The following is an 18,746-nucleotide window of genomic DNA, read 5'->3' on the forward strand; positions in this document are numbered from 1 at the left end:
GAACGGGAAGAAGAAGGCCAGCTTACAGCGTTCCTCGAGCAGTGGCTTTCACAGCTGTTAAATCTGGATGCTGGATCAGGCCAGGTAAGGGTGGAATGGGCCTACCGGGTTGCAGTGCATGGGCTTGGCTGGAACCAGCACCCCCACCCGGTCCTGTTCCAGCTGCAGAGCTACAAGGAGAGGCAGATGCTCTTGGAAGCTTCCAGAAATCTTGGGAAAGATCCCCAAGCCATGATTTATAAAGGATCCAAGATTATGTTATTTCAGGACGTTTCCCCAGCTTTGATCCAAAACAGGAAGGCATTTGACGAAGCGAAGAAGCGTTTAAGGGACTTAAACATTCAGTACTCCTTGCGCTACCCAGCTACATTACGCTTCAGCCATGAAGTGTCCGTGTATAACCGGATCGCCGGAGAAGGCCAAGGAACGTTTGGACTCTCTTAGACAAATTATAAGAGTTAATTGATGTTGTTTTGCCCCCCCCCACCCCAGTTTACCCCCCTTTTGTTTCCTTTCATTACATTACTGTTTAATATTATCTCCGGGGGGTGAGAAGAGGGGTTTATTTATTCATTCTTTACTTAGCGATTTTCTTCCCTTTTTTTATGTATATGTATATATAGGCCAGGAGTTCTAGTTAATGTAAATGGGGGGAAGGTGGTTACCTTATCCTATTTTATCTTTGTCCTTAGGAGCAGGGTTGTTTTCCCCTGTTATTCTGTATTACTATATTTAACTATTATTTGCTGAGACTAATTTTATAGTCATATATGTTCATATATGGTATTAATATTACCAAATATATCCAGATGTTGGCGTGGGTGGGGGGTAGGGTACTCATTGTTAGTTTGAAATATTTGAAATTTTTTTAATCCTATCATGGGATGCCTGGGTCAAGGGTGGGGCACTGGTTGGGAGAGGTTATGATGGGTTTTTGGAAAGGAAGTGATGCCCCCTGGGAATAAGGGGGAAGATTTCCGTTTAAATACGTTTTATATTTTTTTATTTAGAAATAGTTTTTTATTATATTGATCTGAGTGTATTAAAGAGCCTTTATTTTTGTGAATTTTATATGCTCTATGCTTGGGATGTTTTGGATAGGGTTTCTTCTCCCGAGGGGTCTCGGATTTGCCTGGTGATTATGGGTGATCGGTCGATTAAGTGGTGCACCTGGAATGCCACGGGGAGTAATTCATCAATCAAAAGGAAGAAAATATTATCAAACCTCAAGAAAGAAAGGGTTGATATAGCTCTCCTATAGGAGACACATTTATTGGATAAAGAACACCTGAAATTATGAAGGGAAGAGATTATTTTTTATTTTCCATTCTCTCTTTCTGTGCAAGGAAAAACATTTTGGTAAACTGGGTGGCTGAGGGCCCTCATGGACTTTCGAATTGGCACAGAATAATCATGGAATATACTCCCCCTGACTTCCTTACAAATATGGTGCACCAGGAAAAAAAATGAATTACTCCATAAAATATGGCAGCCCTTCTTGAATTACACAAATACAGATATCTCAGTCATCCTAACAAGGGCCTTTATTTAATTGAGAGGGTGAACCTGGCTGGTCCGGGGCCCCTTAGGAGAGGAATCCCATACGAATACGGGTTTTGTTGTGATATGATGTTAACACATTACGAGCATGTATATCACTTTTTTTGGTGGTTTTTTTTGTATATCACTGCTCAATTTCTGTGTTATCCGTTGGGTTTTTTTTCTCTTGAATAATGTAAGAGTTTTAATCATACACTCTGGTTAGTTGTAGGTGAGATGAGTAGTTAGTTGAGTTTTGTTTTTTTTCTCTTGGTATTTCTTTTTTTGTTTGATAGATTTTGGTTATTATTTATTTAAGATTTAACTGTATATCAATGTTTATACTTGTTTCTTTTTAGTTTTCTTTTGTAAACATGTAAAAACATGTTAAATTTTCAATAAAAATACCTATAAAAAAAGGCAAATACGACTCATAGCTATTGATCCTATTCTAACTCAATTTTATAATAGAATTGCAATTGCATGATTGACTGAGTCAGGTGCTTCTGTAAAAGATTTCTTGGACTGAAGAGTGAGAGGCAAAATGAGATGCTTAACATGCTAATTAATTTTGACATGTTAGCAGTGAAGTGCTTATCATGTTATATAGCTCTGAACAACAATGAATGCCTGACATAAGACTATTTATTGTTTTCAGGATTAAAGTTTAAAAATGAAATGCTTAAAATGCACAACAAAATCTGCTAATTACAATAATTAAGTATTTTTTCACATGATCTTTGTGGTGCCTTAGTAGAATATTGCAAACAACTATTAATATACAGACCAGCTGTGCAAGCAACTCAGTGATGAGTGCTGAATGGAAACAGGAACAATTCCTGCTTTTATTGGTACAGACCTTCTTAAATTAGAGAAATTATTCAGTTTAGAAGGAATTTTATGTATGATTGCTTTTGTGTGTTCATTGAAATGTAAAATGGGGCTTTCAACTATATTTAAAATAGTGCTTATTTTGGTTGTCTTTTTGCAAGTCCTGTCCCCAATTTTATCACAAGCTCCTCTTCAGGCAACAAATGAATGTTCTAACACTACATATTCTCACCACTAGGGACCACCAGTGCTTCTCCATTCCACAGTGCATTTTACTTCACTGTGGTCTTGAGATATCTGTTTGACAGAAACTTGGCTTGTTTATAAAACAGATGTTTAGTATCTATAAACGTTAAAATACTTGTGCTGTGTTATTCAAAATACACTGTAAGAAGGAAAGCAATAGACTGTCGCAAGATTTAAAAATGTCCTATTGCATACTTGTTTTCTAATGACAGTAACTTGATTCAGTATCAGTTAATGAGGTATAATGAGAAACACAATGAAATACACTATTCATTAAATAGTAGAGTAACACTGTCACAATAGCTAAGGTAATCTCTAAATTTTTGGAGTGAAACTGTCGTAATGTAGCAGAGTAGAAGAATAAATGTATTAACAAGCACAGCTCTACAGCTTTATTTTAGGTATCCTGCAGCAAGATTGTGCAGGACTCAGAATCAGGAGAGGGAGGCCCATTGAGAACTTTTCCGTGACAGCCAACACCCCCATTCCCCATGACCCTACCCAGTGACCCCCACCCCTGCCTCGCTGCACATCACTCATGGTAGCCTGGGATCGGTAACAATAGGAAGGCTCAGATGTCACTGTCTTCCACTGGTACTGCCATTCAATAGAGCTGCTGGCCTCTGATTTTCTGGCAGCTCTTGGCAGGTGGGGTACCTGCCCCTCGGATGTTTGGTTTCTGGAAATGCCCCCCGTCATCCAGGTTGGCACTTGCTTAGGCTTTGATTCGGTTAAAAAAGACAACCTGGAACTCTCCATCAGCTCTCGAGACCTGAAAACCTCCAGCCTATGGTGAAGCAGGATTTCTTTGTAAACTTTGAAACTATAAGGCAGCAGTTAATATTGACAGTACAAATGCTGGACTGAGACCTGTTGACAAACTGTGGTATGCTTCTTGGCTTTGTGCCTGTGCTAAATGGCAGGGTAATACAGCCAGGTGTCTTTGGCTGAGGGGACCATGTGCAAAAAAGGCCAGGAAGGGATCTTGTGAGCATCCAGATAGGCTCAGAGTGGGTGAACACCATGACAGTGAGTGAAGAACCCAGAGATGCAGCTTGGTCAAGACCATGTGCTGGGTGTACATCGCTGAGTGCGCAGAGTCCTTGCGGCAGCATTACAAAAATCATTGCCAGTGCAGCACTGAAGTGCAGAAGCATCCTGTAAGTGGTTGGCGAGCTTGCCATAGAGACCAGCAAGAGTCAGATTCCAATGTCATTGGATGGTGCACATGTGGATGGTGCCCACAAGTGTGCCTGAGATGTTGGGGCCTGATTTCCAGTATAGAAGTCTTTGGAGTAAGAGGAGAGTTGAATCCATCAAATACCTGCTTGGGTTGACATGCTAAGTTTTCCTGACTGTTTAGTTTGCATGACATGTTTGATCAGATCACAACTCATACGGAGTTGGGCTGTGAGCAAGTTGTTCAACAGATAGGATCTTGCCACTCTCTAGCGAGAACCTCCTCATACCACTTGAGGTGAGTGGTACGGGTAAGTGGTACTTGAGGTACGGGAAAATGATCTCGACATCAAGACGGGTGCTGCTGATCATCTTGCTGTAGCCCACATCACTCAAAGCCTGTTAAGATTTCACCCTCCTTGTTAAGACATAAACCTCTTCTTGCAAATATTCAATAGGGGTTGATCCTTTAGCACTGCATCAAATACACCATCAGAACCAGTGTCAAGGAAAGAGGAACATTAGCCCTCGATTCATGTCTACCACATGGTGATTACGGGTGGGATGTGTTGCTTAGGATACATTAGTGAAAAGTTCCATTGGACCTTGGAGAAGAAATTTCCAGAAAACTAAGTGAGATGACAGACTTTGCTGCTTTAAGGACTATTTGTATAGACAGTCAGCAGCTACATATGTCTGAAGAAACCAGCAGTCAGCAGGAACTTGTGGAAGGACAAACAGGGGAGAAACTAAAGCCTTTTAGTACAGACCTGGAGAGGAAGTGCTGACGCATCACTGTGAGCTAGAAAGACCTTTAAAGACTAGTCCCTCCCAGCAGTTACAGATAGAGATTCAATGAGGAAACAGATGTATCAAGTAGATGTACTGCATAAATAAAGTTTAAAAATGACACTTTTGGGTAAGGGAAGAAACTTTAAATTAACGATGCACATACAGAGGCTGAGAACACCAGAAGTATTAAAAAGGAGCACTTATAGTTCACAATGAATGTCATCACCATAGCAAGCAGACACCACAAGGCACAGCTCCAGTAAGGAGATCAAGGGCCACTGAAGTATATTATGCTGCATTCACAACATTAGGAATGTTGCGAAGCTCAATTAAGGAGAAAAAACAGGGCCGCATAATTGCAAACGTAAATAGAATCTAACAACAAAATATTTAGAGGACTTCTGAGGTTGTGATAAGACTCGAAGGTCCATAATTTAAACTGTAGTTCTGGCAGGAAGATTTTGTTAAGGCCACGAGCACAAGGCTTTAGTTGTTGAAGTTGTGAAAAAGGAATTACATTGTGCATATGGTCACAGAAAGCAGAAAAGCTCAATTTTATTGTGTAAGATGGGATGTCTCCATTTTGACAGTAAAACATGAAAATACCGCCAGTAAGTATTACAGATATGCAACATTACTATTTAACACAATTAAAAAGTTCAAAAGAGGGGAAAAAAATAAGTATTTCTATACTACACAGTTTCAGGAAAATAAATGAATGGAAATGCCAGAAGTAAGAGTTTTAGGGTGATGAGATTAAAGTAGTAGTGGGATACTGCAGAATGTAAAAGCTTAAAAGTAAGAAGAATAAATAATCATACTAGGGAGACATGGCTGGAAAAATAATATCTCCTATGAACTTGTGGCAGAATTGGACAATTTGGTGAGGCCTTGCCAGTAGCTGGGCAACAACCATGTAGCAGCTCCTACCCTGGAAGCAGCTTGTCACCTCCTGGAGGTTGGACCCTTTGGTAAAAGACACGCTATGCTTTATCAAGGGACTGGATATTATGAGCGGAGGGGAGCTACTAAGAACTATCTTGCTACCAACCTCCCTTCTCCCTGCAACCCCCATCCCCTTAATTCCAACGCTCCCTCCTCCTCATTACTTACAATGGCCCAGTGATATCCTCTTCATTATCTGATTAGCTTCTGGCTCAGTAAAGTTTCCCAGAAAGAGGTAGCACAGTCTCTCACCACTTGGTGAAACCTCTGATCCCTCGTGAAGATTCCACCGCAGGTATCGTGTTCATAACAGCAAGAATTTGAGCACTCCATACCTCATTCATACTCACTACTCCCCACCGTACAACCACCAGGCCCTTCTGAAAACAGTTTCTTTCTTCTTTTAGCTTCCCCAATTATTAGTCAATGTCCATTGCTTGAAATTTGTCCCTTATTGGGATACCTTCATACAGGCACTGTTACATTGTATTATTGCTGTCACTGAACAGAAGAACTGCATTTGCCCAATGGTGTGTGTGTGTGTGTGTGCGTGCGTGCGTGTGTGTGTGTCAGTCAGCAGTTTTCGAATTTCTACGAGGTTCTTGTGGTATTAGTGTATCTGTTTGAGGGGATTCGTTGCTTTTGAACTTATTGGTTTCTTGGAGATCTTAAGTTTCGAAATATTCAAATTCCAAAGAATTCACAATAGATGGAACTTAATTGAGCCCCTGGAGCGTGATGAGAGGATCAATTAAGAGGGATTAACTGCATTGGATTCCTGATATTGGGAAAACTGTCCTCAATCAAGTTTGGTTACAGGCAAAAAAAAAACTGCAGATGCTGGAATCCAAAGTAGACAGGCAGGAGGCTGGAAGAACACAGCAATCTAGGCAGCATCAGGTGGTGGAGAAATTGATGCTGTGGGTATAACCCTTCTTCATGACTGGAGGTGGGTGTAGGGGAGTTCCAGATAAAGGGGGTGGCAGGGTCAGGGTGGTGAAGTGGGGATAGGTGAAGACAGGTAGATGGTACGATGGGAGGAATGATTCATCTTCCTCTTGCGGGGCCTGTCATTGGGAAGGGTGAAGGCCCCTGAAAGATATTCCCCTGTTCCCTTCGATCCTCACTTTCTGTCGCCTGCTCCCTGTAATTCCACTTCTGTCTCACCCATCTGTATCCCCAGATTCACCACAGATGATACTCAGAGTGGGCATTGAAGCATTGTCAACAGCAGTCACCACTCCCACTTTCACAGCTGGGGGTGCATAGCCACATGCCAAACATCTTTTGGAGTTTGAATTTCTTTCCCAGTGGAGGACTGGCAGCAGGGAAGGCATAATGCTGGCCAGTAAAGTGTCTAAGGGCATCAAAATCAATAGGACTTACTCTTCACCTCCCATGGAAGTGATCAGAGGCACCTATCAGTTCACCAACATTGTGGTGGGGAGGAGAGGGTGGTGGTGGTTATCATTTGGCTTATTGACTCTTTCCTGTTCAATATGTTTAATTTTGTTTGGTTCCTTACAATCTTAAATTTCCATCCCAGCCACTTTTTGTCATGGTATAGAAGACATTTGTGTTGCTTCTGTTGAGAGTGTAGGTTCCTTCAAGCCTATAATCATTTAGTAGGATTAGGGTGCACACCTTCCTGATCTAACTGGAACAGTCTTTTGAAGCAAACAACAAGGGTTTATTGAATTATGGTAACTATTTAAAGATTACACAAGGGCAACCTGCATTACTATAGAAATTGTTAAGAGCACATTTGCCCTAGGTCTGTTTCTGCAAGCTCCTTCTTTATTCAGACTAGGTTCCTGTGATATGATCATAGTGGATGCTGCTTATGTCAATCAAATATTAACTCATACAGATTTTTTTCACACTCATATACCATAGCAATGTGGTTACAGCAGAATTTCTTCCTTGTTTTAGTCATAGAGTCATAGAGATCTACAGCACGGAAACAGACCCTTTGGTCCAACTCGTCCATGCCAACCAGATATCCCAACCCAATCTAGTCCCACCTGCCAGCAATGACCCATATCCCTCCAAACCCTTCCTATTCATATACCCTATTTCCTCTGGCAGCCATTCCACACATGCACCACCCTCTGTGTGAAAACGTTGCCTCTTAGGTCTCTTTCCCCTCTCACCCTAAACCTATGCCTTCTAGTTCTGGACTCCCCAACCAGGGAAAAGACCTTGTCTATTTACCCTATCCATGCTCTCATGATTTTATAAACCTCTATAAGGTGATCCCTCAGCCACTGACATTCCAGGAAAAACAGCTCTAGTCTATTCAACCTCTCCCTATAGCTCAAATCCTCCAATCCTGGCAACCCTTGTAAACCTTTTCTCCCAGCATGCCAACTTGTGTCTTGACACCCTGGTCTTAGAGCCACCAATGGAATCACCTTGCTTCAGTAACGTATATATTTTTATAGGTGTAGCTGCAACCCTATTACAGGTTAATATCATCAAAGCCAAACCTAATCTTACACCCAACCAAAATCGATATCTGTGTATTTCCATTCAAGAAACAAATGTCAGAATCGTGATCTACTGCTCTTTGGCCAGTTACAGCACTGACAACATCACTCCGAGATAAACTAAATCACTTCCCGTTGTGGGTTGAACCTGACCCCCTGATCGTTATGGTTCTGCCACTTACAGAATTAATTCACAGAAACATTTAGCAGGTTTCAAGTGCTTAATAAACACTACACATTGCCTAAAGCTCAAAGAATTTGCAAGGGCAAATTTTAAAATTGAACATCATTTAATTTCTAAATATCATAAAGAAAATGTGTGTTGATGCTATGGCTCCCCTTTGACTGAAATAGTACTGATCAGTAAAGGATCAAGTCTTTTAAAGGTAAATAGAGTCCACAGTTACAGGTAAACAGAGGCTAATTCCACAATTCAAATTTAATTTGAACTGGATTGCTCTTATTGCTTTCATTGTGAACATTCTAGCTTCTGAGTAGCGGTTCATATTACCAACACAAAACCGTAAGGGAGTGTACTTCATTTCAGGTATTTCAGACCAGATTGTGTTCCTAATTATTTTTAAGGTAATAATGCAGGTACAAAACTACACCATTGGATATGCATTACCAAGGTATTCCCAGGGACAGACTTCATTACAAATGTATTTACAAAATGTGTGTACTTCCCATAATGAAGTATAAACCTTTATTGAGAATTAAATATTCATTGTGATATACACAGTTGAAGACAGATGGAGCTTGTTAGATATTTCACATATTTTGCACATAATTTCACTCAGTTTTACAACCAAGTGAAATGTTATTTTAGATCAGTTTACAAAAACAAAATAGAGCACCTTAATAAATGTAGCAGCAAAACCACTTGAGTATTTACTCTATCTGCATGTTACAGAATAATTTATTCTGTGAATGGCTTTTTAAGGATGCAATTCCACTGACTGAGATCCACAAACATAATAAGCTACAGGAGTACAACTCCCAAGGGTCGTGAATGTTAGCACAACTCCAGCATAATATTACAGCCTTCGTCTGAATCTCCAGTTCTTTCTAGTTAACATAATTACTAACAAGATTTTATGTTAAAACAAAATGTAATTGACACCTCACACCATTAGAGTTACACTGCTATACCGACAGAGGAGATGGAATACGAGCGACTGAGGCAGTGGTTACATGATCAGGAAAGGATAAAGTATGTGATTGTGCAATTAGTAAAGGAAAATAGCGCTTTCTAGTTTTCAAAGTGCAGGCAAGTTGCTTTTTCAAAAAGATAGTTATTCATTATGATTGGTATGCCAGATGAATAGCTCTCAGTCAAATAGCTAAAACTATTTTTTAAAGCAATGATCCACTGTGTGCTTTTGGTGTTGTGTGGCCTTCAAATAAGTATTTCATTTAACGCTACAAAATGTCGTTCTGTGCTGATAAATAAATATGCGTCATTTCTGTGGTCCACAGACTCTCAGTTCTTGTTTTGCAGATTGGAAATTCACTGAGGAGTTGGGAGATAGATGGCTTTTATGACACAAGAACCACTTTCCTCTTTTCATTGGTTAAAGCAATGCTTAGAAAAAAAAAACTATGAACCTGTGAATTCCACAGTAAAACTTTGAGTGAAATTGAACTGTATAAATGGAATTTTAAAATTTTAACATAAGCTTTAGGGTAGACTGGTCTAAAAGGATTGATGTGAATCTAGCCCCCCCCCCCCCCCCCTTTCAAATAAATTCAATTTTAAGGGGTATTATGTCAGGCATTACATTAATCATTTCTCTATGCTGATATTAGCAGATGTCCCCATTTTAAGTTGTTCCATTTGAAGTCACTATTGCTTATGTCATGGAGAATCACTTTTGCTCCAGGACATCTCTGCAGGAGTTCCTCAGCCCAACCATCTTCAACTACTTCATCAATGACTTTATCTCCATCATAAAGTTGGGACGGGGTTACTTACTAATAGTTACACAGTGTTCAGTACCATTTTTGATTCCTCAGATACAGAACCTTACCCTGGCTAAATACGCCAAGACTTGGAAAACATTCGGACTTGTGCTGTCAAGTGGAGAGTAACTTTCATGCAACACACAAGTGACAAGAATAATGATGTGCAACAAGACAGAATCCAACCTTCAGACATTCAGAAGCATTGCCATTACTGAATTTGCCACTCTTAACATCATGATGGCTATCCTTTGACCAGAAACTGAACTGAACCAGCCATATAAATAGTGCAGCTGTACAATCAGGTCAGAATGTGAGAATTGTGCAGTGACTAATTCACCTTCTGATTGCTCAAAGCATGTCCACCATCAACAAGGCACCAGTATGGAGTATGATGAAATACTGTCCACTTATCTGGATGGGATCAGCTGCAACAGCATTTGAGACTTTTGCCAACATTCAGATTGAAGGAATCTGCTTGATTGGTACTCTATCCAATACCTTCGATATCCACTTCCTGTATCGTTATTGCCCACTGCCAACAGAATATACTGTCTACAAGATGCAATGCAACAAGGACCGTTTATCATCAGCACCTTTCAATCCCACCACCTCTAGGATCTGAAAGGATAAGGGCAACAGATTCATGAAAATGTTTCCAACTGCATTGGAAACATTTGTCCTTCGGGCTACGCATCATCCTGACTTGGAACAGTGGGCAGAATTTTGTAGAGACCTGAACAATGCAGGTTATAATGAGAAACATAGCACAATCATACAAGAGATCCAGAGAGGCCTATTTCAATGTCAGGGACAACTCATTGCATTTCTAACTAAAATCTGGGCATCAAGGTGAGATCCTTACTGCTGAATTGTCCATTAAGGGGTATTATTGTTTGTTAATGACCTTGTAAACTGCACATCTTCCCTCATTAATATGATGCTTCCTGTCTTAACACCAATTGTAATAAACTGGATGCCAAGAATTCTTGACATGGAAGTCAGAGTGGGTGTCTGACAAATTCAGCTGCTTGCTCCAAAGGATCTCCAAGTTGGATACCAGACACCAATATCTCAGGGTATACTGCTTCAGCAACAGCCATGTTCAACTCAGGTTCACAGACATAGGCATCTGAACATATGCCAGGCTCCTCAGAACCCCCTTGACACATCTCCAATCCACTTACAGGATGCTTCTGCACTTCAATGCTGCACCACAAGGTGCAATAGCCACATATCATGTTCCCCATTTTCAATTTCCCACTGAGGTTACAACATTTTGTGGTAGTTACATTAGTGGTTCAGTGGTAGAATTCCTGCCTGCCATGTTTGGGTTCAACACCCAGCCCATGCATGGCACTGCTTGCCTTGTTACCACACTCTAAAACTCAGATTGTTTTCATTGGAAAGATGGAGGCTGAGGGGTGACCTCCATGGAGGTCTACAGAATTATGAGAGACATTGATAGGGTGGAGAGTCAGAGGCTTTTTTGCAGGGTAGAAAGGTTGACTACAAGAGGGTACAGTTTCAAGGTGAGAGGGAGAACATTGAGGGGAGAGGTGTAGGGAAATGTTTACACAGGGGGTGGTGGGTATTTGGAGTGTTTAAAGTTGATAGACAAATAAACGGGATGTGAACAGAGGGATAGAAACTGTGTATGGGCAGTAAGAAGCGAGTCTAAATAAAGGTTAGCAATCACCACAGGCTAGGTGGGCCAAAGAGCCTGTTTCTGTGTTGTATTGTATTATAGCAGGAGAGCAATTTAAGTTGAACATATTAGTTATGTACTTACATAATTTCATATCTATTGAGTTCTTCAATTATTGTAGGAATCATGTGAATCATGTTAAACTCTTACATATTATGTTTATGTGGAAATCCAATCAAGGTCACATCTAATAAACAGCACATATTGGGGCAATGTGGAGGGAGGTTTCTGAGTGTGTGTGTAAACCTTCATTGTTGATGATTGGTTCAAAATAAGAGTTTTCCATGAGTGGAATAAATTATACATCAGTTTGAAAGGTGTCCTATTACTCTTGTAAAATGTTAAACATATGTCTGGTTTATAAACATGAAATGTAGCTGCATCATCAGTAGATTTGTGAGTCAGTGAGCTTGCCAGTTGGATACAAAATTGGCTTAACAACAGGAGATCAAGTGGTGGTAGAAGGTGGTTTCTCAGACAGGAGGCCTGTTACCAGCATGTTCCAAAGGGATTAGTGCTGGGTTCACTTCTGTTTGTCATTTTATGTATGTGATTTAGATAAGAATATAGAAGACATGGTTAGAAAACTTGTGGACGACACCAGATTGGTGGTATAGGGAAGGTTATCTAAGATGACGAAAAAGATCTTGATCAAAGGGACCAATAGGCTGAGGAGTGGCAGATGGAGTTTAATTTGGACAAATTGAGATTTTGCATTTTGGTAAAACAAGGACAAGACATATTTAATTAAAAGTAGGGCCTTGGCTAGTGTTGTAGAACAGAGAACCTAGTGATTTTTGTACATAATTCTTTGGAGTTTGTGTCACATGTAGACATAGTGGTTAAGAAGACATTTAGCACATTTACCTTAATTGCTCAGACCTTTTGAGTACAACAGTTGGGATGTCATGTTGATGTACAGGACGTTGGTGAGGCCTCTTCTGGAGTACTGTGTGCAGTTCTGGTCGGCCTGTCAGAGGAACAATGTTATTAAGTTAGAGAGGTTCAGAAAAGATCTCTCAGAATGCTGCTGGGAATGGAAGGTTTGACTTATACAGAGAGGCTGGACAGGCTGTGCCCTTTTTCAGTGGATGTTGAGGGGTGACCTTATAGAGGTTTATAAAATTGTGAGGCATAGAGATAGGGTGAATAGCAGATGTCTTTTCCCTAGTGTTCAAGACTGAGGGGCTTTTTTTAAGGTGAGAGGAGTAAGATAGGTAAGGGGTACATGTAGGGGTATGGGTGGGTTACGCTTCGGCGGGTCGGTGTGGACTTGTTGGGCCGAAGGGCCTGTTTCCACACTGTAATGTAATCTAATCTAAGCATTTAAAAAAAAACATGAAGGGCAACGTTTTTACACAGAGTATGGTTCATGTGTGAAATGAACTTCCAGAGGAAGTAGTGAATGCGGGTAGAGTTATAATGTTTAAAAAAATTATTTGGATAAGTACATGAATAAGAAATGTTTGGAAGGATATGGGCCAAGTTCAGACAGATGGGACCAGTATAGTTATGGATAATGGTTGGCATGGACACGTTAAACTGAAAGATCTGTTTCCTGCTGTATGACTTTATGATTCGAGATTTGCAAATTTTTCATTACTGTTAAAAGAATCAGAATCCTTGTACCATGGTGAAATGAAAGCAAAAGATGATGTTTAGCTGTTCTGTAAACAAGTGATTTATTCTCTCTCTGTGCATTCTTGTTTTACATTTATTCGTGGGATGTGGGCATAGCTCATCCCAAATTGCCCAGAGGGCAGTTATGAGCCAGCCACAATACTCGGCATCTGAAATCACACGTATGCCAGATCTTTTGAAGACAACAGATTTTCAAAACAATTGACAGTGGCTTTCATTAAACTAATTTTTTTATTCTAGATTATTATTGAATTTGAATTTCACTATTGACCACAATTGGATTCAAATCCGTGTATCCAGAATGTTAGTCTGGGGTCCTGGATTACTAGTCTAGTAGCTGGCCTCTGGAGAATTAGAGATCAGCAACATATGCAGGCCCAGCCAACAATGCCCAAATCCCAAAAACAAATAAGCACAACAAAAATGTTTCTTTGGAGAGGGAGATTTGTGAGGTTTATCTTTCTAGTTTGCAAAGTTTAATGCTATGTAACTTGGATTGTTTAATGATGCTGTGAGAAGCAGCATATTGAAGGGCTTATCTCTGGGTATCTAGTAGCTGATGTGATTAGCTTCTCTCAGTGAGGAGTATCAGCCTCATTCATAACTGCCAGGGCGTATTGCTGGTTCCTCATCCACTGGTGACTTGTAGCTAGCCTACTTTGCTACTACACATACTTGTTCTTACAATTTTTATTAATTAGGTAGCAAGTCAACCTAATTTAGATCTGACAGCTCCTCAGGGGCATTGTAACAAAAAGTGGAAATTTATCAAATTTAAACAAATTATCCTTTTCAAATTGAATGTAAGGGGCAGTTTAATTATCAGTGATAAAGGCTAGCCCACTATAGAAACTTAACAAGAAGAGGAACTTGTCTTACATAGTTGACATATACTTTATTGCATGCCGCATAGGTGAATTAACAATAAGCTGTTAGGCATAATTACAATTTCAGGAGTCAGGAATATCACATCTGGCTCTATTGGGACAATGTTAAAGACTAGCTACCTCCTATGGAAAAACTGTGTGCCATCTTCAGGTTGCGAGAAGCTCAATACAAGTTAATATTAAATCTCAGAATGATTACCCAACAATGTTGCCTGGTGACAACAACAACTTATATTAAATAGTTACTTAACTATTGATAGCTGCACCAGGTTACATCAATCCATTCAAACTGCTCAACTGGTTTGTGACAGTCTGGATGTGAGCACTCATTTACTGGCCCGGCACTGATATCCTATATTAGATGGTTGAGTATTGGCATTGTTGTGGCTGTGGTTTTATGACATTGCCTTTGGCCTTTATCCTTTGCCTCTGAAGTCTAGATCCTGAGCTCAAATGCTTATCCTTAGTGTCAAATTGGCTGCTGTGCTGTAAATGTTATAGTATAGAAAAGCATGAAAGTTTTTTTTAATTGTTTAAGAAAACAAACTTTTTTACATATCTCTGTGAACTCATAAGGAAGCCACAAAGTGCATTCCTCCTTGTTGTTGTGAAAACAAACATACAGCATTTAATTTAAATGACCATATTTCACTCATTACGTTAAGAAAACAGCTCATCAACCTATAATTAATTTTTCATTCTCCTTTGGTCTCTCTAGGGATTTGAAGAATAACTTGATTAGCAACATTGAGCCTGGGGCTCTCTATGGGCTTCCAGAATTGAAGCGGCTGTAAGTATTCATTCTATTTGAATTGCCTAGATCCTGTCATGTTAGATAAAGTCCTGTGAGGGAACTTAGGGTAAAGCCTGAGCCAACTTTCTGATGAGAAACATTGCAGTTTTACTCTTGGCATAATTGATGTATTTAGATACACTTCACTGCATAAACAGTTGATCAATGTTTTTTTTTAGTGGCGTGTTTACACTGCACCAAGCAAAATGAAAGCATTTTTTAAAAATTGGCAGTGTTTCTCGATCAAATCTGAAATAATATATTTCGTGGCTCTTATACCATATATTGTAAATTTTCCAGAGCAATGAAATGTTTTCGTTTATTGGTTATAAAGTTTGCTATGATGTTGGGGAAATGCATTCATGTGCAGTCTGCAAAATTCACATTCATCTTGCAACAACCCCATGGGTAAAAGGGTTTAAGCTATCTTCAGTTTCACGGTTTAAGAGATTAAAGTCTTTTTCTTTATTTTAAAGGCTTTAGGACCTGTTTAGAAATCAGTTTTCTTTTCCTGTCTCTTAAAATGAATTTCATTTGAGGGATTTGGGCTTCAATGTGAGAAGCATTTTTGTAGGTTTGACTTGTTTCAAGAGTTAGTTAGGTTTCATGAAGAGTTCCTGATAGTGATGTGGATTGAGGAAGAATAAAAGAAAAAAGCTTTGAATTGTTTGAAATTTCAAGTTACTTTCTTCTGATGTGTACTCTTTTCAAAACAGTTCTGATATTTTAGAGATTTTTCTAATGCTGCAAAGGTTATGCATACTTTGCTACTACACACACTTGTTCTTACAATTTTTATTAATTAGGTAGCAAGTCAACCTAATTTAGATTAATAACCAAATTGTGGTCCTTGTTGTACATTGACACCTATTTACTTTGTCATAAATTCTTTGGAGAAAGGATTGAGAGTTGTTATGAAAGTTGAATGTGGGAATGTGTTCACACTCCTCAATGTGTGAAATGTTTTTATATGTATTATTTGTACTTCCAGAATAAAACCTTTCAAAGCCTTATCAGTTTGAAAATTAATTTCTTAATAACTTTTTGTAGTATCTCAAAGTGGATCTGATCATGACAGTGCTGTCAAACAAAAACCTGATAGAAGCATACCCAGATGCACAAATGGACGGATGAGTCAGCAACTCTTTTTAATGCTATGTTAATCATGCAAAAGTTGAAATGTAGTGAAGAAAACCAAATATTTTCTTCATGTCTTTTGTAAAGGTTATTCCACACAAATCTCTACACAGCTGTCCGTCTTTAGTCTGAAACATAATTGTATTCCTATTGCGCAGCATTTCAGGGTGAAAAGCAAATCAGTACATCCCCATGGACTACTTGTTACAAGGAACATAACATTGCAGTGTGATTGCAGTGTGGGGGTTGTACGATTAACAACTTGGCAACAGTGACTAGTAACAGGAGAATTGGTATAAATTCCTGCATTGTGCACCTTTGAGTTTGAGTGGTATTGAGTGGCATTTGCATCAGAATTTGCCCTGGGGTCCAGTTTGCACAATTCATCACTTTAGTTTGCAGAAATGAAGAAAAGCTGTCTGGGAGTGGATTCCATTCTGCATTGTTCAACTAACCTTCCCAGTGGGCCAGTCAGTCAGGGCGGGCCATTTATACAATCTGTAGAGCAGTCCATGGCACATCTCAAGCATCCAATGCAATATACCTCCCATCCTAGAAATGGAAACAGGTGTAGGCCCTCGAGGCAGCTCCAAAGCTTCAACAAATCCTGACTGATTTGATTGTGGCTTCAACTCCATTTTTCAGTTAACCCACCCCCAAGCCCCTGTAACACTAGACTTCCTTGTACATCAAATATCCATCCAACTCAGCCTTGAATATATTCAATGATTAAATCCCCACTACCTTGAAATAGAGAATTCCACAGAACAACCCTTTGAGGAAGAAAGTGTTCCTCATTTCCACTTTTAAAGGAAGATTTATTCTGAAACTGCAGCCCCTTACTGTTCTAGAATTCCCCCACAAGGAAATACTCATCCATTATCTACACTGCCAAGCTGTCACACAATGTTATTTCTCTCAAAAAGATCACCTCTTACTCTTTGCAACTCCACAGAGTACAAGCTTCATTTGCTCAATCTTTTCATAAAAGACAGACCCTTCATCCCAGTAATCAAGCCAGGAAACCTTCTCTGAACTATCTTCATTGGCAGTATATATCTCTCCTCAAATAAGAAGATTAAAACTGCATACAGTACTGTAAATGTGGTCTCAATAGTACCCAGCAAAGGTGTAGCAAGATTTCGTGACTTTTCTGATTCATTCCCCTTGCAATACCGGCTGGTTCCATTTGCCATCCTAATTATTAGTTATATTTGCATGCTAAATCATTGAGATTCTTATACTAGGACGTTTAGAAAAGTTCACAAAGGTAAGTGTTTGTGTTTTTTATAATTTAATCTTATCGGTCTGAAGGTAAATTTGCAGCAGACCATTATCAGTCGTTATGCTGTTCAGGTCTTGCTCTTTGTGGTGGTGTTCTTAACTCTCTGTAAAAATCTCCAGAGAGATGTGTACCTTGAGGATAGAATGGAACATCTCACTGGAGGAGGAGCAGGAGGAATTGGAGACAGGATGAGATGATGCTAAACAGAGAGGGATCCATCTGTATGACAATGTGGTCTGCTGCTGCTAGAACCTTCATTCTCTCCCTTTTGGTCCCCTGTGATATCATGCCTCCATGTGGTGTGATGAAAGGCTTTGATATAAACTCTGTCCCTCAAGGTAACCAGTAGTCTCAGCAGCGGTTATCTTAGTTGTCTGAAATTACATTTTCACAGATATCAACTCTCATTGGCTTTACCTGGACAGGAAATCTCTCTCTGAGGTGCTGTCCTATGAAAATCTGAACTTCAGCGACCAGAGGCAGCTTTTGACACAATAAATTACCTGGTTCCTGTACCACCTCTGTGGCCAATATCCAATATTTTACATTCTCCTCTCAACTTGCTTGCATACATATTGTCAGCAATTTGGACTGCAATGCACACTAGGAGAAAGTGAGGATTGCAGATCCTGGAGAATCATTGTCAAAAAATGTGGCGCTGGAAAAGCACAGCAAGTCAGATAGCATCCGAGGAGCATGAGAGTCAGGTATAAGACCTTCATCATCCTGATGAAGGTCTTATACCTGAAACGTAGAGTCTCCTGCTCCTCAGATGCTGCCTGACCTGCTGTGCTTTTCCAGTGCCACATTTTTTGACAATACAACACACACTGTCCCATCATCCAAAATTATTAATACAGATTGTAAGTTATTAATGCCTCAATGCTGAATGCTATGATATCTGTTCACCACCTCCCCCACCCCTAGCCTGCTTCACCATTCAAAAGGATCATGGCTGATCCGACATCCCCCACACTCACTTTCCTGCCCTTTCCCCATAACCCTTGATTCCCCTACAGATGAAGCATCTGTGTCTCTCAGCCTTAAATATGCACAAGGACTCTGCCCCCACAGGTCTTTGTGTGAAGGATTTACTAAGACTCTCAATCCTCAGAAAAGAAATTCCTCCTCATCCTAGTCTTAAATTGGTGCCCCTTTATTCTGAGACTATGCCCCTGAGCCTAGACCCTCCATGAGGGGAAACATCCTCTGAGCATTTACCCTGTATAGCACCTTAAAAATTCTAAGTGTTTCAATAAGCGCACCCCTAGTTTATCTAAACTCCAGTGGGTAGAGTCCCAACCCATTTAAC

At 39.9% G+C, this 18,746-nt stretch overlaps 1 protein-coding gene across 1 annotated transcript in view; it reads left to right on the forward strand.

Moving 5' to 3' along the window:
* adgra1b (adhesion G protein-coupled receptor A1b) overlaps nt 1-18,746 on the forward strand; it is a 529,688-nt gene that overhangs the window by 192,880 nt on the left and 318,062 nt on the right. Inside the window, exon 3 of the mRNA XM_043712551.2 lies at nt 14,938-15,009. Within this exon, the coding sequence (XP_043568486.2) occupies nt 14,938-15,009 (72 nt within the window). The remainder of the gene's footprint in view (nt 1-14,937; nt 15,010-18,746) is intronic.

Source organism: Chiloscyllium plagiosum, unplaced genomic scaffold (assembly GCF_037043375.1).
Source record: "Chiloscyllium plagiosum isolate Xiang-an unplaced genomic scaffold, Cpla_swu_hap1 HiC_scaffold_22, whole genome shotgun sequence".
NCBI lineage: Eukaryota > Metazoa > Chordata > Chondrichthyes > Orectolobiformes > Hemiscylliidae > Chiloscyllium > Chiloscyllium plagiosum.